Source organism: Teleopsis dalmanni, unplaced genomic scaffold (genome assembly GCF_002237135.1).
Source record: "Teleopsis dalmanni isolate 2A unplaced genomic scaffold, ASM223713v2 unscaffolded_contig_0010, whole genome shotgun sequence".
In the NCBI taxonomy this organism is placed as follows: Eukaryota; Metazoa; Arthropoda; class Insecta; order Diptera; family Diopsidae; genus Teleopsis; species Teleopsis dalmanni.
The window spans coordinates 1-27,273 of record NW_024031392.1 but is presented as its reverse complement, the minus strand read 5'-3'; the positions used below and the strand labels follow the sequence as shown (position 1 = coordinate 27,273).

Genomic DNA, 27,273 nt, shown 5'->3' with positions numbered 1-27,273 from the left:
AAAATATTGAAATTATAAATGATGGAGCAATTTATTATCAGGAAATCATACTGTAAATGGAGCTTAAATGGAAGATACTTAATTACTTTTAATAACTAAACTTTTATAGATAATATAGAATACATTAATGCAAAATAGGTACTAAATAAATATGTAGGATCAGTAAATATCAACACTTTAAAAAAAAGAAATTATATTGAAAACGAAACAGAATCAACTTTTCCAAATATAGATGCAGTGACGAACAAAGTTATTGGCACAGCAAGCAACTGAACTTTAGCACTATTTTTATTCTGTTAATGATGCGATTTTTAATAAACAAAAAAGTTTATTAGATAAAATGCTTTATTTGCTTTTAAATACACTTTATTTCATTTTATTTTCTCTTATATTTACTTTTTTAAAATTAAAAACTAACATTAAAAAAAAAAAAAACTAAATTTGGCTAAACAAAATTATTAGCACAGCTAATGCAAAAATTGAAAAGCAAATTAAAAAAAAATATTTTCAATATCAATTAATATTTAGTGGCCAAGCTTCAATATTTAATAACAGCTACTATTTGCTTTGGAATCAAAGAAATCAATTTTTTTGTGATTTTTGGTTCAAAATATTGCCGCTCTTCAGCAGTGCCACCTTCAGTTCCGCCTTTGTTGTTATAATGGGCTTCTTTTGACGTCTATCCTATTCTTCCGACAAATATTCCATGGGGTTGCGAGCCACATACGCATATCAATAGCCGTATGTTTTGGGTCATTATCATGTTGGAAGGTGAAAGGTAAACTCAAGTTTTTTTGACGTTTCTCTGGAGGATGTCTAAATAAAAATTTTTGTCTATATTGAATTCAATGAATTCCAATTCGCCGACCCCTGCAGTGGACATACAGTCCCATACAAACACTCCTTCACCACCATGTTTCAAAGACATAACAAGATTTTCTTTTTGCAGTTTAGTGTTTGCTCTTGTTCAAGGCGTTTGGGAGCCATTAGATCGAAAAATCGAACAATTTCTTTTATTCAAGAAGAGTATATTGTTCCAAAAGTCACTTGACTTTCATTCTCATAGGCGAAATTCTAGTTTATTTACTCGCAAAATAAACTGTTTTCGTCTAGCGACACAATAGTTGTAACTAGCCTCTTGCAGTGTCCTCCTGACCGTTATGGGATGAATTTCCTTGCCAAACTCTTACTTAACCTCAATTTAGGTTGATCTTCACTTTTCGTATTATTATATTGCGTTCACGGACGCTGAGGTCGGTCTGTGTGCTTTGCACTTTGCAACAATATCGCCCCCTTGAAAGGCTGCACGATGCTCCGAAAGGTATAGCGGTTTCTATTCCTCATTTCTCCAATATCCGTATAGAAAATAAAATGAAATAGAGTGTATTTAAAAGCAAATAAAGCATTTTATCTAATAAACTTTTTTGTTTATTAAAAATCGCATCATTAACAGGATAAAAATAATGCTAAAGTTCAATTTGCTTGCTGTGCCAATAATTTTGTTCGTCACTGTATGTTAGAATATAATAACGATTTAAATAAACACCACATATTATATTGGATTATTTTACTAATATTCATCATTACAATAATTATTAATAATAAAATTATTTTACATATGATCAAACAGTAATTAAAAGTCAAATAGACTTTTAATGTTATTTATTATTATTACTATTTATTGCCATTATCCAAATTTTTATTAAAAATATTAATCACAAAAAAATAAAACTTCGCGTACGAAACCTCACGTTACAAAAAGTTAAGGCAAACTAAATGGACGTTTAAAGAAGGCAAATGCAATGCTTGTATTTAGTATACATATGTATGTATGTAAGTATATGCCACATATAACAATACATAATTATTGCATACAAAATTTGCGATAGGCGCCGGACAGACGGGTGAGAAAAAAAAATATTTTTTCCAAAAATAAACAAAAAATTAAAAATGATGTTAAGCGCTGGACTTAACTTACAATCCATACGTATGTACGTATATTAGGGATATATGTATATACATATGTACATACATATATCAATTTTATATTTTACTTATTTAAAGGTGTTTGCATTGTTTTTTTTTAATATTACTTTAAATATTTTGAATACATATTTAATATTTAATTTAGTGCAATATATTTACAATTTATAAGAATAGTAAGCTTATTTGAAATTTATACTATTTATTAATTATTACATTTTAATATAACTAAATAATTTAGTTTAATATATTTAAATATAATGAATTATATATTATTTCGAAAGCACGGACAGTGGGTGAAATAAATATTTGGATAATTTTGTTATTCGATCTTGCACAACCAAATATGAACACACAAACCCACCCTTAAATGACTATCAGCGGCGCACAACACTTTCGCATACACTTTTTTGTTTTTGTGATGATGTCATTTACTGGTGCACAGCTTCGCAAAAATCTTGAGGAGTTTAATGCACAGGCAGAGCTGTGCAAAATCAATTAAATTACAAATTAAATTACAATTACAGAATAATTATAATTGATAATTGAATTTCCAGATTATATGTGTAATTTAATTGAAAACCTCAATTACGAATTGCAGTATAATTGTAATTTGTAGTTGAGTTTCTAAATTACAGGTATAATTTTAATTGAAAACTCAACTATGAATTACGCGTAATTTGCAAAAATAATCTAGATAAGAAGAAGCATCGAAACTTCTGAAAGATGATAAACGAATCGAAACTATGGTTGGATTTTGGGTTGTAAGTGGCCCGCAGTTTGTTTGCGCCTTCATTCATAGTCTCTTTTTGGGTTGCTTGTTTTTGGTTTTTACATTTGGTGTGTAGAACTGTTCCATTAGAACTTCAAAGCAGATCAAGAGGCAGAAAAATTTTTTCTTTTGTACGCAAATCGAAATCTGAATATGTTGCATTGTTGCTTGTTTCATGAAGTTGTGAATTTAATATTGCTATTTTTTTTTGTATTTCTGTCTTGTGCAGTGATCGAAAATATGTATTTAGAAATGTGTATACTTGTTTCATTTGTTAGGTTGCGTGTGTACTTTTCTATGCTTTTGCTCTATGATATTTGTTTGTTTTGCTTGTATGTTTTTTTTTGTTTTGGATTGTAGTTTTTTTTTATGAAATTTAGGAAGGTGTCTATTATGCATGATTTTTTTTTTTGTTTTAAGCGCTGATATGCATGTGTGTCAGAATGTGTATACATTTTGTTGTTTTTTTTTGTTTGATTGATTGAACATTTCACTATGCCTTGCACGTAAGTTTTTTAAAGCAAATTTGGAACGATCGTTGTTTTTGTGCATCAAATAAATATATGCAAATTTGTAAGCAGTATATGTATGTGTGTACAATGTGTATGCAAATAATATAATTTTATCTGTAATGAGGTTATGCCTACATTTATGTTATAAGAATTATTTTTATTGCTAAATACGATTTAGAAATTATAATAACAAAAATTAGTAAAAATATGTAGTTTAAGAATAAAATTTTTGGACAAAGTCTTATGCTGGATGTATATTTGGTTTTGTATGTGCAATAATTTTTTATTGAATATTTATTAAATGGTTAATTGCCTACAATGTTTAATTTTTCCCTGTTATATACACATAGTAGAAAAAGTCTACGGATATTTTTTTGTTTTGAAAGAAATAATATTTTTCATTTTTGATTACATTTTCTGGGGTGAAGACAAAATCGATCTTTTTGATTTCTGTTGCAATTGAAAGCGTGTTTTATTGTCTTTTTGTTATAGTTTTTCTTAAATTAAAATTTTTAGATACGAAAGTCGCTTTTTCTATTCAAAATTTTTATTAATTCATTTATTCGCAGTACTTCCGCAAAAAAATACGAACATTATATTTATACTTAAAATTTAGATGGCGCTGGCTCGCCTGCCTTGTGGCGTTCACTTTGCCATCTATCGGCAAAGTAGAACCAAAAATGATCTTTTTTTGTATGGATAAGCAACCAACTTCAAGTAGACGGGAGGTAAAAATAAAATAGTTAATCAGCAATCAATAAAAAACACACTAAAAAACATACAATTTAATTTGTATAAACTTATGGTAAAACAGCCATAGCCTTGAGTTTGCTCCGCATATGGCGCTATGAGGGTGGAGGTTATTTTTCAAATAATTGCATTTTTGGTAAGATATGTACAATTTTTAAAAAATAATTGTGAAAAAACTATATGTACGATTTTTATGGTTTTAGACTTTATGAAATGGAAACTTTCTTGTCTTTAAAGAAAAATTAATGCTACTTCTCTGCCGTTTTTGCACACGAGGATATAACGATTACAGTAAAGTGAGCTAACAAAAAATGCCATTTTTTATAAATTTTTTATTAATAAATTGAAAAATGTTATTGAGGTTTTAAAGTTATGTTTTGTAATATATTTTTAAACATTTCTCATTTTTAGTTTTTTGATTTGGATGATATTTGCGCAGTTTCGATATCGAGATTTAATGCGATTTTTCACAAAAACTGTGCGTACGATTTTTACTTTAATTAAAAGCTTGTTTTTTGTCTTTCAGATGAATATTCGTGCATGTCTCTGCAGTCTTTGGTTGTTTTTTAATAATTTTTTAAGTAAAAAAGTCAATTTTTTCAAAAAATTTTATTTTTTTATTTTTTGAATATCTCAGCTACTACGCAACATACAGTTATGAGGTATATACCAAATAAAAGACTATTGAATTTACTATCTAAATCATATTTCTTACTTGGTGAAAAAGCTTAAATTTGGCTAATTTTGACAAATTAATAAACTTAGAAAAATTTCGTGTTCCAATTCCGGCTTGGTCTTCTCAGCATCGTTGCTCTAGGCTCAGGTGTTTTTTCTATATGATTTTGCCTAAGCCAAATATGTTGTGTACGATATTGGTTTGATTGGTGATTACACTAACAAAATATTAGTGCTCATACATAAAATAATAAGTTCGATTGTTTACACGATTGAACAGACATGTTTACCCCATTGCGTGTACCTTTTCAGAATTCATGATTTTTTTAACAGAGGCAAATTACATGTCTTTATATTTCTATGTTTTTGTCACAACTACATTAACATTATTTCGAATTTACATGAATAGAAAATGTTAACGTTACATTCGTGTTAACATAATTAAAAAAATAATCAATTAATAATTCTTTACTAACTGCTTAGTTGTTTTCAGTGAACTTTGTATTAAATTTTTAATTGTATTGAAATAAAATTACCATTTAAACTGAATTAAATTAGATCCGTTGATATATTATTAAATTTAAATTACTTGTATTTAAATAAAAAACTACTTTGTTCTGATAATAAGACTATAATTACTATGCACTTTATTGCAACTTTTCTGTTCGTTCAACTTTCAAGTTATGATCTTAGCAAAATGTATCTAGCAAAGCAGTTTTGTTTTATATATGACAGATAGATTAGCTGATTTTCTGGAAATGGTCTTTTGCGTTGTTATTGTAATTTAAATATTCTTTCCAAATCGAATATGAATGCCTTATAATACTACTAAAATGGAGACTAGAACTCAGCACATGCTATTGAAAAGATACATTATATATACCATATAGTGATATTTTTTATGCAGCATCACTGACAACTGGTTTGAATTTGTGAACACCAACGAAATTAATCTCATTAATTAATAATATTAATCAAATAAATTAATATTCCTTTGAATCTCCTTTGAATAACGCAAGAAAATACGACTATTGACAAGCCTGATACGACTTTCATGTACAATTCTTTGGTCACCATGCAAATAAAAGTCACGAAATGACTTTAGTGTGTTAATTTTCTCATTATACATAAATATGAAATCTATCATCAATCCTCTACAGACTTCATATGTAATTATTATAAGCTTTTGGCTTTCCTTAATAAATATTCCACATTGTTTACCTTTATGGTAAGCTTTTTGGCTTTCCTTAATAAATAGTCGACATTGTTTACCTTTATGGTATACAAGTGATCATGATCATTCTTAACAAGGTCATGATTATAATCACAAGGTTTTCAGTACGATCTAAGATCGTTCAACTAGACATTTCTTATTTTCTTACGTGTCATCAGACGGTTATCAGTTTTCTCAGCAAAATATAGTTTCCATCGACGTATTCATCATACAATGAAACAGTTATACAAAGCATATCAACAGTTATTCTGTATTCTTAGCATATTATCAATGTTAAAAGATTTGAAAAATTACTCACTATTCCCTTGCAAATTAATTTTAGTAATGGAAAACATTCGTTACTTGAAAAAAATTTACATAAGTCCAAGGAGACAAATATTTGACAAAAAAAGACTCTTAAATTAATTAGAAGTTGTCTATCATATACGATTTTTTAGCAAACAAATCTGAAAAGATTGTTAATATTATTAGTGTTGATATTACTGTTCATTCGTGCAGAAATGATTATTAATCACTATAATGTGAAATATATTAGAAAAAATATTAAATTAAAATTAGGCATAAAATTCTATCGTTACTTTGGTTTAATTTTGCGCTATACTATAATTTTTGTGTTAATCGGTATTTTTTGTATAAGTTTGAAGTTAACACATAGTAAATATAAAAATGCCCGAAGAACACCAGCTATTCACAAATTGAATCAGAGAGTACGTATCCTCTGCATGATCATGACAACAGGCTATCGTCACAATTTAGAAGCGGCACGTATTTATCGCACATGGACTCAACGTTGTGATAAGACTTTGTTTATGAGTGACGACTTCCATGATGAAATACAACCAGTTATCATTAGCAAGAACGAAGAATGGGGTAAACTTAAGGAAAGCCTCACTTTTGTCTACAATTATCACTACCATAATGCTGATTGGTTTCTAAGAGCCGCTGATGATAAGTAGGCATATCAATGGAATTATAATTAAATTATTATTAGATAGGGTTTCATAATACTTAGGTGTAAATAACAAATTGAAACAGTTTTAAAAGATAATCTGTAGTTTATAACATAGATATTAAATGGTTATTTTAAAAATTGATATTAACAGTAAAATATGATTTAGTAAAAGTAAAGAGAGAAAGGAAGATCAATTTCTATTCAATTAGCTGAGAAAGCTGTTTTCCTTCGAAGTTGATCAGCAAATGTATTTGCTAATGAAAAAATTAGCGTTTTGAGTTATTTTTTTATATGTGAATAAGTTAAATTTTTGCATATTAAAACCAGCTCAGCTCACTTATAAATGAAAGTATCTGACCAATTTTAATAACAAAAATATGATTGAGTGGTTTAAGATATGGGGCGCCAAAAATCTCAAGCCTCGATTTAGATGAGTCTGGAAGCAAACACAACAGATGTTCACGAAAAGTTTAAACAACTATGAAGTATACAAAGAATATGTGTTTATACAAATGCTCTTAATTTATAAAATATTAATTAAATAAAAATAATATTATGTTTTCGCTTAATAATTTATTAATTATTTGCTTTTTATTTTAGTTTTGTTATTCTTGAAAATCTGCGTTATTTGCTCTACCCGTACTCCAACAAAACACCAATATATTTTGGCTATAAACTGAAAAATAAAGATGGAGAAGCCTATATGAGCAGCAGTGCTGGATACGTACTGAGCAAAGAAGCTTTGCGAAGATTTGTTAAATCAGCCTTACCAAACACTGAAATTTGTACTCCAGGAGCAAATGGTAAAGAAAGTGAGGAATTAGCCAGATGTTTAAAAAATGTAGGAGTGCTTGCAGGCGACAGTCGTGCAGAAGATGGTAGCAATACGTTCTTTCCTTTCTCATTAAGCGATTATTTGAAAGGACTAAAGCCAGAGGATCATAAATTCCTTTACGAAAATTCATTTTACGCTATGAGAAATGTAAGTTGCAGATCTTGTATAAAGTTAGCAAAATTTAAAATTGTTCTCCACTTTTTCAGAAATCATTTCCGCTCTCAAAAAAGATGATATCATTTAGTAATGTACATCGAGATGACTTATATACACTTGAATATTTCATATATAATATGAGAGTATTTGGTCAAAAACGACTACCAGCACAATTACCAATAATTGAAAATCCTGTAGAAATAAAATAAAGAAATCTTTACAAAAATTGTAGAAACAGTTTAAAATTTTAACTTACTTCATGTTATTATGTTAAAAAAATTATTCATTGCCGTTTGGTTGATATAACCAAAATTCCATTTCATGTTTTTATTTCCAAAATCACAAACATTAACATAAGCACGCTTCTCAAGCAGATTTGCTTCCAAACAACGTCGTTCTGTTTCTCCAGTGCCTTGCACCAACATCTGTGTTTGACGATCGTAATACCAAAATTGATTAACACCTTGATTGTGACAAGGCCATAACCAGAGAGGCGAATTTTTCGACCAAGTTTGCACTTCCAAGCAAGCATCATGTTGACGTAACTCACGTCGAAAACTTAAATGCCAACGTTGACTCGCGTAAAGATATTTTAAATCTGGTGAACATAAAGTTAAGTTGCCCACTTCGTTACGTTCAACTCTTCCCAGAGTATCTAAACACAGTTCTGGTGCAGCTACACTCTGTAAGGCACCTTTTGCAAAATCAATCGGCTCTATAGGTGGATAAGCTTGTAGTAAATCAGGTGCTATAGTTTGAAGAAACCATTTAAAACTTTTACAATTCAAACGTGCGCGTAAAGCTTTCCTTGCACTCACATCACTAACAGAAATTTGATTTAACTTCGGTACATGTTCATAGAGAAAATCCTTATACTCATCCAACCAAACCTCAGCAACTCTTTTATAGTTCTAAAGTCACAAAAACGGTGAAAAAATAAATTGAAATAGATAACGTTTTCTTTTAACTTACCTTACTAATAAAGTCTTCAGTTGTATTAATATAATTGACTCGATACTCTGGATCCCTGTAGAGATGACCAAGATGCGAACAAGGTACTTCTAATATGCTACCACCACATAACCAAATTTTAAAGCTTAGTTCAAATTGTTCTGCACCCCAAATTAATAGATTCTCATCATAAGCACCTAAGTACCAAAAAAATTCAGCAGCTATAGCAAATAGTCCTCCATTCATTACTGGATTATTATGTGGTTCTGGCAGTTTCAATTCTTCCGCCGGTAGCAAAGGTAACTGCACATAATTAAACTGCCAATTAAATCCTCCTCTAGAGGCAGTGCCTGGTACATATGCAAATGTATCATATTTAATTGTATCTATGATAGGAGTTGTGCATGTTTTATGATTAAGTACAATAGGCTCTAGTAAAGGTGGTAGCCAATTATGTGTAGCTTCTATGTGAGCATCTAAAAATACTAGCACTTCTCCACTTGCTTGACGTGCCCCAAATATATACGTGCATGTAATACTTTTAGTTTTGAATCAAAATTTTGTTTTAGATGTTTGTCCAAGTTTTTATTGTACATGGAGGTACTAAAATCATCTACCAATATTATCTCTTCTAGTAGTTCAGGTGGTGTACGGGCAAAAAGACTGTGGATAGTACGCAGTAAAACTGAACGATGTTCATTGTGATAAATAATTATGATACTGACTGTGGGTAGATCACTTAAGTAGTTTTTCATCCGGCAACTATAATAAAAAAATGCATATGAATAAAATAATTAATTGTATTTTATATTATAATAACATTTTATTATAAAATATTTTAATATACTAAACAATTTTTTACAAACAAGACAACATCAGCACGACAAAATCATATAGGAGTCTGTACATAATAGAATAAAAAATGTTGGTGATGGGTTTGTTATAATATAAACTTTATACATACGACTATTTACTGATTTATCAAATAATTAATTTAAAAAACTTGTACTACAATATTATATTAATGTATATAGAGTTATATACATATATATATACTTGTCAATAAATTATAAAAACAATCACAGCTAAATTATAAGGAACTAAAGTCTAACGTATTTTTTTTACCGATATTGTTTACCCAACTAAATACTTACGTCGCGTGCCTCACATCTGACAGTGATCGTTCCAAAGAGATCTCATCTGATAGCACTGCATTGAAACCGGTTTCATTAATCCAACGTTTCACAACAGCTACGTCATGATTCAAACTCAGAACAGCTGCCTCACCTTGTTCGCCCAGCCCAACGCGTGATTTATCCGCGGCAATTTTTTCATAATTGTGCCAATCTCGATATTTCGAAGAATTTTTCGAGTATTTCGAATTGAACTTCTTCAAATACACCGCGCTTTTATTTATATTGTAAAAAGTGGTGACTATTAAAAATGAAAAAATAAGAGAAAAACCAATTTTTTTCTTTGAGTAGCGCAGAGATAGAACCAAACAGCGCATAACTCTATCGACGTTCGAAAAGCTACTGAACGAAGCTTTCAAAGTTTTAAATAAAAGCGAAAGTGTGAACAAATAAACAACTTCGGAATACAACAACAAAGCAAGTGTGGTGAGTTTCTTTTAGATTATTTGTACATTAAGTTACTCACTGATCACAACAACAATAATAAAGATAACAATTTATTTAAATATAAAACATTTATACTAGTCCCAATAAAAATTATTTTAAGATAAATTTTTTTAATATGTATATTATTTTGTGGTTATTATATGCTAATCGTGGTAGCATTTACATACACACATGTAGATCCATGATAAAAAGCTTAAAAACAATAAAAATATAATATATAAATCTTATTTAATTAATAAATATACAAAAAAAAATGATTTTTGTTATTAAATAATAAAAAGTATACTCATTGTTAACGATCACTATCTGATACAAGTGATATTTTGAGGAGAGAAAAACGCTCTGAAGACTAAATTACTAGATTAGTCAATTGTTACCTGTATTATTAGCAGAGGCGAGGCGTCAAATGGTTGAGAGTGTTCACTGAACACCTTAACAAAGCTTCCTTTTTAGATCTTTTTTTATTAGGTAAATAATCTCGATATTTTGCTACTTAACATATTTTATAATAGCTTTTCCAAACATATTAATATAAACACAAAACGTACAACACAAACAAAATCACACATATGTTAGTTACACCCAACATTACTTATAATTAATAAAAGAGAAAACACATTCCTCATAAAATATACTAAGGTTCATAATAAAAACTGCACCGCGCTAGTTACAAAGCATGCAAATTAAATCACATTCACTATTCAATATTGAATACACAACACAAAACATACAAACAAATATAAAAATAAAAGAGAAAACAAGCCCCGCAAAATATGTACGTAAAATAATCATAACTCTTAAATTAATGCGTGCAAGCGGTTCAATAAAAAAAAGTGAACCCCCAATCTTATGCAAAGTAAATACAAATGAGAAAAGAAATAACTGAGCGAAAATCGCTTTACATTTGACGAGAGGTTCACTCGACCAAATTGAACCGCAAGTTCATACAAAGCATGCAAATACAATCAAAGTCACGGTTGTCGTTTTATATGGACAAATGGTTCAATAAAAAAATTGAACCGCTCTTAGTAAATACAAAGTGAAAGAGTAAATGAACGCATGAGAGTTTCTTACTCTTATGTAGAGGTTGGAAATAAACCAAAAACAAAGTCATTATTGCAATTTTATACTAGCAAATGGTAAAAGTAAAGAAAAAAATTAAAGAAATTTGAAGTGAAAAATAATATTTAGAAATGGATAAATGTGTGACTAAAGATTTGATTCAAATATCTTTTTTTAAACAATCTTCTGAGAAAATGGTTTTAATTCATAAAATGAATAGACTAATTCCAGATATGAAGAATTTGGTACCTGATGTAAAAATGTCGAAATCTGTGGTAAGTCGCCGTTTTCCTACAGCTATTTACCATAAAAACCAGTGGATCACAGACTGCGAACATTTAAATAAATTGTTTTGTTGGTCTTGTATGCTATTTGCTTGTGGAAACGACAAAACTCAGGAATAGGGAGAATACGTTACAGTTGGAATTCTGTTTTGATCAAATTGTGAACACCTTGCCAAAAAGCTGACGCCTCGCTACTGATTATTAGTATGGTGTATGGTGTGGACAAATCTAAAGAGAAACAGATTTTTATTAGAACTAAATGTTGTATTTAAAAAAACTATTTTTAAAAATATTAACAAACCCAATAACATTTTATTAAAATTTGCAACAATTTAACAATATAAATTAATTAACGGGTTGTTTTAAAGTTTTTAAAAAAAAAATATTTTATTTATATATTATATATATATATTATAATTATATATATATATTATATATTATAATCAATATATTCCTACGACTGTTTAGATTTTTTTCAACGACTTGTTAAGGAAAGATACTGCCAACGACTTGTTAGATGGGGACTGAACTTTTTGAGCTTCTACCAACGACTGACTTTTAGAAGTTTCCTTCTGATGTCCATAGTCGTTCATAAGATTTTTAAGATTGGATTTGACTAATCAAATTATAGCTTCTACAATTCATCAGAATATTCTAGAAGCTTCTCATCTTCATCCTATAGGATTGGAGCTTCTATTTTCTAAAACGCTTCGTAAGCGTCTTTAGTTTTGGCGCCAATAGCCAGACGACGAAATTAATATCCAATAGTATTAGGACATCTCATCGATCAAGTATTTCAAATGATACTTGATATGTTTTCTGCAAGATACTTGCAGTTTGAAAAGAAAACAATTTGCAACAATGTTGCCATAAGAAGTATGGCAACATTCCGCACTTCAAAGCAGCCGATTTCATCCACCGAACATCTGTACTTCTGTTATGTATACAGATATTTATTAATTAATTATTATTAATAATTAATTAATTTATTAATAAGTAAAGACATTTAGTTTCAAGTTAGCTTAATATAAAACAATAACATAAGTACATATAGGACTGGCATTTAATTAGTTTTGTAACTAAACGGCCCACATTCTTAAAAGGTATTATTCGCAACTTTATGTTAAGATGAAAAAACAATTTGGATATTTTTTTTCGATGAAAACTTTATTATCATTAAAATGAATTTATATAATTTTAATTGTTATACGAGTGTACAAATGTATTTTATTTTTTATTTCTAATGGTTAATTAACAATTATTAACCCATATAAGCCCCTAAGTAATTTTCAGAAAAAGATTGCATGTAGTTTTAAATAAATGATACATTGCATTTAGACCATATATTTTGAAGATTTTTTTTTAATTAAAATATAATAAAACAATAATATATGTTAAGAATATTATACAAAATGCTTTAAATTTCCCCAAACAATTCCTTTATTGTCAGCTTGTGTTTATCTAAATACCTTTCCGACCAGTTGATTATCTTCCGCTGATTATCCTGGCTAAGTTCATCTTTATAAGAACCAATAATACCCCGCCGCATAAACCTTCAATGTAGGTAAAACAAAAATGCATTTATTAATTAATTGGAATATAATTGTAATAAGTAATTTATTAAAAAATTATAAATATTTAACCAATTTGTTATCATTTAAGTACAAAGATATTGTATTTATCAAATAAAAATACTTACTCAAAATCAAATTTAACACTTGGACTGCCAAATCCTGCTCTTATAACATCAGTTGGATTAGTATTTTTATTTTCTACAAAATAAAAATTGCTCAAATTATCGAAATAAATTTAAGTTAAAAATTAATATGATAACACCTTTCATTTTATCAAAAGATAAATGCTCAACTAATTTACTGATCTGGGTTTTTGTAAGTTCTGGTTTATCTAAGAATTTACATAATTTCAATAAAACATCAGTTAAATCTCTTTTCATATTCTCATAAGTAGTAAAGAAAATGTTGTCTTCATTACGCATTTGCCAAAAATCTAAAACACTTGGCCAAAATGGTGAGTACATGACATGATTGTTCATAAAATCGTGTACAAATTCATCACTACTTCCATTCCATGTCCCCAGGCCTTCCTGAAACTTGCAAAGAGATACGACAACATCACACGGATTTCGAACACAATATATAATCTGTTGATAAATGTTTATTTAGTCAATTATATACATAATTATATATATATTAATAATATAAGTTAATTCTGTATTTCATTTATACATTCACATTTAAACATAAATTAAACTAGAATGGATTTTAATTTTATCTACCTTGACCTTCTTTTCCCAAACTTGACGGGGCAATAAATTGGCTGGTAAGTGTGATTTAATTAGACGAGGTGATCTCAATTCTGTAGCTAATGTCACAGTATTGACTTCAATACTATTATAAAGTCCAGATAGACTAAATAAAACATAAAAACAAATTGTTAGTTTCATTATTTTACAAACGAAGTAATTTTACACTCACTCCAAAAAAACACTACGATAAGCTAATATCTTGTTCTTCGCTGCTTCGTAATCCAAATCATTAATTAACAGCCAAGCTGCTTCTTGCATCCAAGTAGTACCACATTTAGGAAATGTTACAAGAAAAACGTCATTATCTCTTACTTCAAATTCATAGATTTGTTCAAAAATATTTCCAAAATCATCTGGAACAGTACACCAACGTTCCATCCAATTTTCCTTCAGTGGTATGTTATCTCCAGCTGCAGCTATTTCAATCATTTTCCGATTTTTATCCTCAGAAGCTGTTTGAGTATCGTGAGAACGTTTGCTATACATTTTGAATTTTTGGTACGTATGGGAACAAATATGAAACTCAACTGCTGAGTTTTAGTAAAGCAAAACTACTCTTTAACTGCAAACTGCGAATATTAATAAAAAAAAACTGCTGTTCTTATATATGTATTTGAAAAAGCTTGCATAAATGCTACACATCTTTTATTAGAATGAAAATATTTTTTTTAATCAACTTAATCTACCTAATCAACATATAAATTATGAAGCTTTTATAAAAGATTAAGTATGCGTTTGAATACAGTTTACCAGATACTAACTGACAAAAGCAAAGTATATCTTCTTTTAGCATTATGTAGTGTATTTATATAAATTTAAACAAGATGCAAATCCAGTTGGATGTACTCGCTAATTCCAAATACGAGTATAGAAGTTTCGATTAATCGAAATACTAGAGACTTGAAGTTTCAATTAACGCAGTTTCTTACAAAGCATGAATGCTTCCGTGATAGTTATACCGGTTCAGGCTGGCAGATAATCCGTACTGTCAGTTTTGCCTAAATAAAATTGAGAGTCCTTACTATATAATTAAAGATATTCGTAGCTACTAGACATCTAAATCTAGAGACACTAATGGTGAAAGTCAGCCCTTCGTTTATGGTAAAGCAGATATTAGCAAGCACTGAAGAGAGGAGCGTTTACAAGTACATAATCTCTAGAACAATAAACATTGTTGAAGCGGACGAAATACTTAGTACGTAATCAGATTGGAAGCACGCTAAGTGTACTTCTAACCTGCACTGTTAAGGAATACCGCAACTGGTCATACTGCGGAGATCTCCAGGATTTTGAGCTGAAAATGTGGAGACTTTTTGGTCTATAGGCGTACATGACTCAATGAGTCGTGCATGAATCGGGCATGCAGATGGTAAGGGTGATTTGTATCTTTAGAAGATTTTTCCTTAAAGATTTGATACTAACACAAAAAAAAAGTATATCTTCTTTTAAAAGGTTTTATGTATGTAGTGTGTTTCTATAAATTGAAAAAACCAATTATATATTTTTTTTATTTTTGCTGTACAAAATATAAATGAATGATGCGTACGTTTTGACTCTTTCAGAATTGTTAACCTTTCTTTAAAATGAGTAAATTAAAATAAAATAATTTCAATTTTGTTCTTTATATCAATTATTTCTCACACCGAAATATATTTGAAGTGAAAAGCAAAAAGCGGTTAAATTTTAGACCCGTCATCCTGTCAAATAAATTCCTTTTGCATTGACATAACTTTCATTCTCCATAGAATTGAGATAAACAAATTCAAGAGAGTACCGATGAAAATACTCTTCATTATTCTTAAAGATTTGCTTTCAGGCACATCAACTTTTTTGTAATATTTTTTGCAACTGGACTGTCCAATATTTTCCACACATTTTTAATTATGTTATCATCATATCTACGGGTAGGCCATGGTAATATTTTAATATTTTTTAGTTAAAACGAAAGCATTGCGGGTATAGCATTATGCTTCTAAAGAACTAATAACTTCAGCATCATCTTCTCCTCCACGAATGGTGTCAAAAAAATTGTAAGAATATCAACATTAGTAATAATTGATCAGTTACAATATGTAAGTCTATATGTAAGTCTATATATTACAAACTGTCATCTCTTCACCTCCATACTGTTCTTGTGTATATATGCAATCTACATTATATAGTTCAGATGGAAGGTGCCAATCAGTTTATGAAAAAGATTAGGGAAAAGATAGAAAGGGCTATCGTCCTATAACACATTCCTCCAAACGTGTAGATTCAATTATTTATATCTACAGCACAATTGTAGCCAATGGTTACTATAACCATAATTTTTTCTTTCAGAGTTGTTAATAAACAGCATTGAGCCTAATGTTCCATTTATAGTTAATTAAATAAAAAAATATATTCAAACTAAATACATTTCATATACAAACTCTTTCATAATTTGTTCTTTATATATAAAATTAAACACATTTAAATTTGTTTATATATTTCGTATATCTTGTAATATTATTGTAAACATACCTTATATACTCTAACACTTATAAACAAGCACTTCCCTAGTATTATATTAATTATTGTCAAAAAGTACTAGCTATCCAAGCCTTTACGAGTATATAAAAAAATTGAGTAAAACACCATAATCTTTCAGAAAAGGTAGCCCTGATTTTTTCTTTGAGATAATTTTCTTTAATTATAACAACAATAAAACTAATTAGTGTTCCTTCTTTAGCTACACCAGATTATATCCGCCAAGTCATTTTAAATTTCTTTAGAACATTTTCTCTGAGATTTAAAATTTTACTGTATTTGAAAGTTTCCGATAACAAATTAGGTTCCTTTTCCTAGCATTAATGAAAACGCATACTCATATTGTTAAATGGGAGCAAGGGAGCAATGCAATTAATCAAATCCGATTGCATCACAAAAATTGGTTCGAATTATAGGGAATTTTCTGTTTGTTGAGTGATTCGATTAATGAAAGCCGCTATCCACACTTTTTAAGTCTTACAACATAAGTTACAACTGAAGCCGATTAGAATGACTTTAAGTTTTCTTCATTTACGGTTATCAACAAGCGTCATCTAACCATGTTTGCTATTAGGAACATAGGAAACTAGACCTCATTAAAAAATACCAAATTCATTTTATTTTAAATATTGGATAAATATAAGCAATTAAACTATATGTATTGATATTTTATTTTTAATTGTGGTAAAATACTAAGTAATTTAAAAAAAAAAAAAAAAGAAAAAAAACTAGTCATGTTGACACTATCTTTCAGATAATCACAATAATGACATTAAATGGCAAAATTTTCATCTCTCATTATTTGTATAATTATTACTTAATAATAATGATCCTTTGTCATATTTTAGGATTAGTGTTCTTTATACTCAGGCTAGAAGTAAGCGGACGAACAGCGCCAAAATGCACAGTTCCCCATTCAAGTGGAAGTAAATCGACCTGACAAATTTATGAACTTAGCTAAACTCTTTAATTTGTAGGATGACAATGTAGTATAACAAAAAAGAGTATTAGCTGAAGTAATACATATCATATTAAATTATAATCAGGTGGTAAATTTTAAAAAGACAAAACTATACTTATTTTTATTCTAATACCGAAAGAAAGAAAACAAAAGAAAAAAAAAAACTAAAAATAGTAAAAATTTGATGATGTTGATGTTTATAGAGAAAATTTTTGAGAAAAATAATAATAGTTGTATATTTATTTCATAATATTTACCAAATGACGTTACTAAACCTTTTAAAACCTACATATTAATCGTAATTCATATATTAAACCATTTCAGACTAAATATTAAATTTTAAAGAATTTATGAAAAAAAAGAAATCAAAGATAATGAGAATTATAAATTTCTAGTAAGACATAACAGTATGCGAATATTTAGGTATACTACGAAACTATACTATAGTTGTGTGCTTCTAGGTCGCTTCGCCGCGTTCTCGTTTATATATCATTATTAGAGAATTTTACTATATATTATTATTATTTTGTTTAATATATAGTGTATAATGCGTACTAAATAACTCGATATATATAATTAAATCGGTAGTAAAATATATTCTTACTGTGAGCATGGTAATTGACTTTATTATTTATATTCATAACTATTTTTTGAGTTTGCTTAGCATTTTGAAAACAAAATTTTGTGATGATTCTTATAAAAGTAAGAACAATTTTCTAATTTGTCTAATGCAGAGTCTTTCCCTAATAAATAAAAAAACTATTTTAAGCAAATCTTACTTATAAATTATTTTTGTAGAGTATGAGAAATATGTCAAATGAATCATTACCAATTACAATTATTATTATACATATAATATTATTGCATATTCTTAATAAAGTTATAAATCGGAATTTTATATATGTCGCTCGAACACAGAACATAGATTTTAAGAGGTGTAATAAAAACAAATCCATCATTTTTGCATGAAATTAAATGCTTATTTACCATAGATAGAATGATCCAATTTAGGTCAAATAGGTGCCGTTTTATTCGACAACTTGTGGCCATTTTGAATGTTATTTCATTATGCATCTCTCAAAGAAGTTCGCTTCTCTATTGGCAAATAGTTCAGATAATCGATTTTCACAAACATCTCTTAAAGCGAATGTTTCACTAGAAAACCGTTCATTGTTCGCCAGGGACAAAAACACAGAAACAATTAATAATCACTTGGTGTCAGGTCTGGACTATAAGGTGTATGCATAAAAACTTTCCAGAACTTTTGGCGAGTCAATATCGATGTATGTGGCGTGGTGTTGTCCTGATGGAACACAATTCCTCTCCTACAGAGAATATAGGTCCAATTGTTGACAATTAACTGCACAGTTCCGAGTGGAGTTTTGCTGTAGGAAAGCAGCTCTAGTAGCTGATTCCCTGTCAATCCTACTAAACATACAGTAAAACTTTCCTGGTGTCGGTATTGGCTTGGCCACCGCGACTTCTCAGCACTAACCAACAGTCATCATCCGCTTCAGAAATGATTCAATTTGATTGCGATTCATCAGCGACGAAAATTCACAGAATAAAATTCGGTTCAAGAGATTCCCAGCATTCGGTTTAAGAGATTCCCAGCATTTTTGTGTTAACTTCTGTAGCAGCCATGCTTCGAACTTCTTTTTGTATACAGCCTTATTCTAATGGTTCCTCTTCAGCAATCGAAATAGTGCTTACAGGACGGTTGATATTTTTGACAATTGACATTAATGCTGAACATCTCTGATATCGAATTTACCAAAACGAAATCGGGAATCGACGAAATCAAAATTGCGCATGATTAACTGTATCATATCAGGACCATAAACACTATTCACATTTTCAACCGCCTGGTTTGGTTTTTGCATCTTGTTGACGCAAGCTTAAACAAAACTGAGTTTGACCAATTACCCAACTGTCAAATGAAATCTTGGCTTTCTAACCCCATCTAGTTTAACCCGATCGGAGTTATACAACGCATAATACAGATAACTAAATCCATTACTATGAAAATAATAGACTTATTTTTACTACATCTAATATAATTATATCGTCGGATATATTTAGTCTGAAGTATAGATTTATAGATTTTTCAAGATTTTTCCATGCAAAATTAGGAAAATATATGTTATAATAAATTGCATTGAAATCGTTACGTTTCTATCATTTCAAAGTTCTTAAGTTAATAACATATTCTTAAAAAAGCGTTTGTAAATAATGTATAAATGTTTGTAAACAACATCAATGTTCATTTATTTGTAGATAATAAATTAAATATTTGTATCCATCAAATTAACTAAATGCAATTTTAGACTATTCATCTAACTATCCAAATTTGAAACTATAAACTATTGCACAAAAATATCACATTAAATCTAACCTGTTAACATATCTTACGTTTACTATATCTTTCTTATATTATTCTTTAACAATTTCTTCTTATCACAGACCTCACCAATGCGATTTAAGACATAAAGAATGTAATTCATTTTCACACATCTAACATGGCATATAAAAAAATTAAACATACCCATACCTTGTAAGAGCCCTTCTACTACAACTTCGAACAGCGGCATCTGAAATTACATTTTTTTGTGTTACCTTCCCCCAATACATTGTTCTATTATGATTTTGTAACAACATCTTTAAGGCGTTTTGATGGATGTCGAAACAGGACTAAAACCAATGTAATGAGCAGGGAAGCAACATCTGCACCACCATATGCGGTCCCACATCATTCTATATGTGCCCTTACCACTTGCACATATGCATCGCAACTATTGAATATGTATTTATTGACCACTGCAGATAAAAGCTTGCAAATGCTTTTCAGTAGCAAAAGGGAGAAAGGGAGTTAAATAGAAAATCCATGTTCCTACCCCAGTTTTCGTAAATCACCTCAAAAGTCATCAAACATCATCAATTTAATCATTGCAATCTTCGCAATCAGTACATTTAGACTTGGAAAGTCAATGCGCTGCGAAATTGCAAGTCAACTTCTTTGAACTTCAGCTGCCCATCGCAATGAAGTTTGTCTCACTACTTAACAGGGCTGCATTGGGGGAAGTCATTAAGGGTGGCTATATTTTTAATTTGAAAAATAGTTGGGGGATGCTTAAGCTTTTGAGCTTCAAAATACGTGATAAGCATAAATAATTGCTACTACACTTTTTTTCATACTAAATTGAATAAAATTTAATGATTTTCTATTATTTAGGTGAGATTAATATTCAGCGCATTACGATTCAAATAAATTAGAATCGTTTTCCATTACTTGGAATTAATTGTAAAGAGGCACATTGGAATTTTGGTAAATTAGAATACAAATTTTTTATAATATATAATACCATACATTTCACTGTTCAAAGTTTTTTGAATATATTAATTTACTTCATTTAAGAACACATACTCTTTTACTGAATTTCAGATAGTTCTCGCTACTTTTAAGTAAATTTGGTTCTAGTTTAAATCAAACAATATAGTTTATATATATTTTCTTATATTAAAATAAATGGAAATGGTTATTTAATCCACGCTAAAGTTTCCGCCTTAAGTGCAGCAATCCAAGAGACAATTTAGATGGGAAAGATTGTATAGCAAAATCTATATCTTTATATAAGCCAAGCTGCCATCAAGCCATTAACATTTGCAACGGCACGATCAGTAACTTTTTACTACTCATCTGTAAATGAGACAAAAGTGAAGCACAGCACTTTCTTCTTATTAGAATTGTAGTCCACAGGGTTATTGCGAAAAATTGTAGAACTAATGAACTGATTTGACACGGCACTACACTTTTGCAACAAATCAAAGAAACATTGCTCAAAAACATGCGACAAAAGAGCAAATCTCTTCTAGGTCTATAAAGAATAAGAGTTAGTCAGCTTCAATTCATCCCTACATTTATTGCATAATAAATCCGCACATGACAAGAGTAGGTACCTCCAGTAGAGACTTTTGTTAAAGGTGTTAATATAAACATATGTATGTCTCAATTGATAACTATTTTACTGTCCAATTCTCTTAACACAAAGTCTTGTCGCATTTGAAAATTTCTACTTTGAGGAATTGATAGATTTTAGCACAGTTGACCTAACAATATCTTTAAGGTTTTTATGGTCAATTTTCTTTATAACATCGCAAATCATAATTTGCAGAAAGTTTCCTCATAAGACTCAAAAATTAGCTACAGGATAGCATCAGGCCTTTTTGCGCCATTTGCAAATATCAACCAATCTCTAAGGCTACTTAATTAAGCCACGGTTTTCAGTTGCTGGGAATTGGCGGACAAAACTAACTAATAGACCTCTTACTTTCTTCAACTTGCTAATAATAAATAATAAGTACCTTCCCGATAAACCAGGCTTTAATAAAATAAGATCAATTATTCGAAAATCACTAAAACGATTCATAAAATACGTATTACGATTACTCTGCCACAATAAAAATCATTTTCGAGAATAATTTTAGTAAGTAAATAAATTTTAATAATTACGTAGAATGTTGTACGTGGTATCTATGAAATCTATAACATATATAAATTTTGCAGTTGAAATTTAAATTGCCGAACTTTTTACTCAATACTCAAGTTGTTAAACAGGTTGGCTTATTAACACAATTATTTAATTAAAAACAATTTGATTACCATTTTTACTTGCCTTTATTAGAAGTACTATTTATTAATGTAAGAAATTAATGTGAAATTTTTACATTAAAAGGGGCCCTATTCATATGGTGCCTCTAATAATGATAATATACTATTAAGAATGTATCTTCTGTTTTTCAAGATGTCCTATTTCAGTCTCTATTCGGACACCACTACCTTCTGTTGAGCCCGTGTACAAAAACAAAAAAATAATAACCAATCAGTTAATATATCATAAGATTCCCATAATGCTAAGTATAAAGTTATTTCTTTTTTATGAATTGAATTAAAAAAATATAATATAAAAAGATATATAATAAAAAATGACGAGATCAAAGATCATAATATTGTAGTGTTGAATTTTCTGTGGCTGCTTGATAATGTATCACTGGCAGCTATAATATTAAAATACACTCTATTGATAATCGTAAACGATGATTTTGTGAAAACTTGAATAAACTCACACTACTCCTACCTTTTTACTTATATACACTCTTAATACTCTTAATACTACAAAGTCCATGTTTACCCTAATTTCAGTTTTTAAAAACAAAACTTGACAATCTATTGCAGATTTAGATAATGTCAATCACCTAAACCTTTTCATCAACATAGGTTTTAAAAACTTCTTTATTCACTAACAACTATTATGCATATTTTGATAACAATTTGCATCGACAATTTGTGACGAGTTTTAGAATCTCGTCACAAACAAACAACAAGAAAATAAAATAAACAAAAAAAAAAAAAAACAACAATAGAATTAAGGTATTTTTAGTTAAATATAATTTGTTTATTATTAGTTAAGTTACACATAAAATAAAATATTAGTATAAGGTAGTAATAAAAATTAAGGTATGAATAAGTTTAAAATTAAGGTATTATTAAATTAGTATATAAAATCAGTATCATTAAGTTAATATTAATTTAATAAAAATTAAAAGCAATTCCTTTTAAAATATAAATTAAGTAATAACACACCTTTTTGTTTGAGGGTAACTATTTTGTAAAATTTTAACAAATGTGCAGCAACAGTAAGCATACCAGACGCAGACACTTAGAATGGACAATAACAAAGCTGTACAAAGTGCACTCAACAATTAGAAGTCCCGTTTCCAAAATCCGTATAAAAGGAGAAGCAAAGTAAAACACAGAGACTTGGCCACAGCATTTCGAGCAGTGCACATCACCAGAGAGACTTGGCCACAGCACTTCGAACAGTTCACATCACCAGAGACTCTATGGCAGGCCACGAAGCAGAACACTTGACAGAGCCAGAGCAAGTGTATAAACAGGTAATTAAAAATATTTAAATAACATTTTCCTAGTCCATCAGTGTAGCCCTATCGGTAACACTGTTCCTAAGCAACGCAGCCTTGTCGGTAGCGTTGGTTCCAAGCCCATCAGTGTAGCCCTATCGGTAACACTGCTCCTAAGCAACGCAGCCTTGTCGGTAGCGTTGGTTCCAAGTTCACCAGTGTAGCCCTATCGGTAACACTGCTCCTAAGCAACGCAGCCTTGTCGGTAGCGTTGGTTCCAAGTTCACCAGTGTAGCCCTATAGGTAAAACTGTTCCTAAGCAACGCAGCCTTGTCGGTAGCGTTGGTTCCAAGTTCATCAGTGTAGCCCTAACGGTAACACTGTTCCTAAGCAACGCAGCCTTGTCGGTAGCGTTGGTTCCAAGTTCATCAGTGTAGCCCAGTCGGTAACACTGACTCTTTAACAACGCAGCCTCGTCGGTAGTGTTGGTTCCAAATCCACCATTAGTTAGAATTTTTTTTATTGTTTCAGGAATTATAATAATTCTTAATATTTATAATATATATTGTTAGCAAATAAGCTATAAATATTGTAAAATAAATTTCGGAAAAGATAAATAAAGAAATTAAAAACAATTAACTGGCTTGAAAATTATTATTCGAACGATTCAGGGTTATAAGAAATATTCTTGTAACGACTCTGGGATCCGGCGAGCAAAACCTCGGCCGATAAAAAGGTTCATTACAAGTGGCGCCCGAGCAGGGACCCTGAATACAACGTAGGAAACTTCGTAATATAATAATGAGTAAGGAGGATCCGATTTTAGCACGAACCTGGTTGGTCACATCACAGAACTCTTAACTCGAATGAAACGAATTTAAGAACTCTGGAAGGAAAAAAAATATATCAACGTATATCACACGTGGAATACAAAGGGGCAGATATGAGTCCTACAATGCGCTCATCCATTCAAACAATAGAACATGTGGAAAAATGGTCCTTCAGATATGACGGTGGTGAGGATCCATTGAGTTTCATCGAACACATAGAAGAACTGGCAGACAAGTATAGCATCGATGTAAACTTAATTCCACGCACAATGCCCTTACTTCTCGAAAATAATGCACTAATATGGTATCGCAACAACAATTGTCGTTGGCAGTACTGGACACATTTCAAGGTTGATTTTCTAAAGTTTTTTATCCCGTCTAGATTCTTTAAGCAAAAACAAGAACTACTGCAATCCATAGCCGTCGAAGAACAACAGCAGCAAGTTAATCAACAACGACAGCCACAACAGCAGACTAATCAACAGCAACAGCAGCAAGTTAATCGACAACAGCAGCAGCAGCAACTACAAGATACGCTAGAACACGGCGTACAACAACAAGATCCAAGACCTACCAAAGTGAAAATACAGCGAGATCCAAGTCCTATCAGAGAGAAAATACAGCAAGATCCGAGACCTATCAAAGTGAAAATACAACAAGATCCGAAATCCACTAAAGCACCAAAGTTACAACAATACCGAGATCCAAGTCCTATCAATACAACACCTAGCCGAGATTCACAGCAACCACAAGACACGCTAGAACACATCGTACAACAACAAGATCCGAGACCTATCAAAGTAAAAATACAAGATCCGAAATCTACTAAAGCACCGAAGTTACAACAATACCGAGATTCAAGTCCTATCAATACAACACCTAGCCGAGATTCACAGCAACCACAAGACACGCTAGAACACATCGTACAACAACAAGATCCGAGACCTATCGAAGTGAAAATACAGCAAGACCCGAGACCTAACAAAGGGAAAAAACAGCAAGATCCGAGACCTATCAAAGTACAAAAGTTACAACAACTACAAGGTACACAAAAGCAAATAGTACAACAGCAAATAAAATTTATTGAAACACAACAAGGCCAACAGGAACAATTACCATACCAAATTAAGGAACGTTGTCTCGAAACAGATGACAAAGTCAGCACAAAAAACCAGCAACGGCAAACGAAAATTTGTTGTACAACCCAACCGGAGAACGATCAGATTGTCACCACGGCCCAAGACGAATTTTATAAAATATTCAAAACTCCGAAGAAACGTTACAGAAGCCAAACACTATAATTTACGACCCAGAGCATGGAAACCACAGATTGGCGATATGGTTTTAGTCAAACACATCCACTATCCAACGCTCAGGCTCATTTTGCTGCAAAACTAGCCCCAGAACCACCGCAGAACTTTGGGAACGGATACAGAGGGACGCTCAAAAGTTAAAACGGGGCCGTCGCCATGTTTTTATGTGCAAAATCAGGAAAAAAAACATAAGGTGCTCATAGCAAATTCTGGTGCCATTCGGGTCGTTCCCCCTTTCCAATGAAGGGAGGGAGTGTGACGAGTTTTAGAATCTCGTCACAAACAAACAACAAGAAAATAAAATAAAAAAAAAAAAAAAAAAAACAACAATAGAATTAAGGTATTTTTAGTTAAATATAATTTGTTTATTATTAGTTAAGTTACACATAAAATAAAATATTAGTATAAGGTAGTAATAAAAATTAAGGTATGAATAAGTTTAAAATTAAGGTATTATTAAGTTAGTATATAAAATCAGTATCATTAAGTTAATATTAATTTAATAAAAATTAAAAGCAATTCCTTTTAAAATATAAATTAAGTAATAACACACCTTTTTGTTTGAGGGTAACTATTTTGTAAAATTTTAACAAATGTGCAGCAACAGTAAGCATACCAGACGCAGACACTTAGAATGGACAATAACAAAGCTGTACAAAGTGCACTCAACAATTAGAAGTCCCGTTTCCAAAATCCGTATAAAAGGAGAAGCAAAGTAAAACACAGAGACTTGGCCACAGCATTTCGAGCAGTGCACATCACCAGAGAGACTTGGCCACAGCATTTCGAGCAGTGCACATCACCAGAGAGACTTGGCCACAGCACTTCGAACAGTGCACATCACCAGAGACTCTATGGCAGGCCACGAAGCAGAACACTTGACAGAGCCAGAGCAAGTGTATAAACAGGTAATTAAAAATATTTAAATAACATTTTCCTAGTCCATCAGTGTAGCCCTATCGGTAACACTGTTCCTAAGCAACGCAGCCTTGTCGGTAGCGTTGGTTCCAAGCCCATCAGTGTAGCCCTATCGGTAACACTGCTCCTAAGCAACGCAGCCTTGTCGGTAGCGTTGGTTCCAAGCCCATCAGTGTAGCCCTATCGGTAACACTGCTCCTAAGCAACGCAGCCTTGTCGGTAGCGTTGGTTCCAAGCTCATCAGTGTAGCCCTATCGGTAACACTGCTCCTAAGCAACGCAGCCTTGTCGGTAGCGTTGGTTCCAAGCTCATCAGTGTAGCCCTATCGGTAACACTGCTCCTAAGCAACGCAGCCTTGTCGGTAGCGTTGGTTCCAAGCTCATCAGTGTAGCCCTATCGGTAACACTGTTCCTAAGCAACACAGCCTTGTCGGTAGTGTTGGTTCCAAATCCACCATTAATTAAAAATTCTTATTATAATTCTTAATATGTATTATATATTTATTAGCAAATAAGTTATAAATATTGTAAAATAAATTCCGAAAACTAATAAAGAAATTAAAAAAAAATTAAGTGGCTTGAAAATTATTATACGAACGATTCAGGGTTACAGAGAAAAAATATTCTTGTAACGACTCTGGGATCCGGCGAGAAAAACCCCGGCATAAGAAAAAAAAGGTTCTTTACAAG

The 27,273-nt window shown here is 30.6% G+C and overlaps 2 protein-coding genes and 1 pseudogene across 2 annotated transcripts; 1 reads left to right on the top strand and 2 right to left on the bottom strand.

Annotated features, from left to right (window-relative positions):
• The first annotated feature begins 6,467 nt into the window (after window positions 1-6,467).
• LOC119662918 (glycoprotein-N-acetylgalactosamine 3-beta-galactosyltransferase 1-like) lies at window positions 6,468-8,078 on the top strand. Its single transcript, XM_038072572.1, has 3 exons — window positions 6,468-6,878; window positions 7,479-7,860; window positions 7,920-8,078. Exons 1-3 carry the CDS (start codon window positions 6,649-6,651, stop codon window positions 8,076-8,078), a joined length of 771 nt encoding a protein of 256 aa, XP_037928500.1. The 5' UTR covers window positions 6,468-6,648.
• LOC119662921 lies at window positions 7,988-10,337 on the bottom strand (annotated as a pseudogene).
• A 2,882-nt stretch (window positions 10,338-13,219) lies between these two features.
• LOC119662920 (luciferin sulfotransferase-like) lies at window positions 13,220-14,659 on the bottom strand. Its single transcript, XM_038072574.1, has 5 exons — window positions 14,302-14,659; window positions 14,103-14,235; window positions 13,643-13,967; window positions 13,506-13,578; window positions 13,220-13,359 (listed from the first exon to the last, which is right to left on the bottom strand). The coding sequence occupies exons 1-5, from the start codon at window positions 14,616-14,618 to the stop codon at window positions 13,224-13,226; spliced, it is 984 nt and encodes a 327-aa protein (XP_037928502.1). The 5' UTR covers window positions 14,619-14,659; the 3' UTR covers window positions 13,220-13,223.
• Between the last annotated feature and the right edge of the window lie 12,614 nt (window positions 14,660-27,273).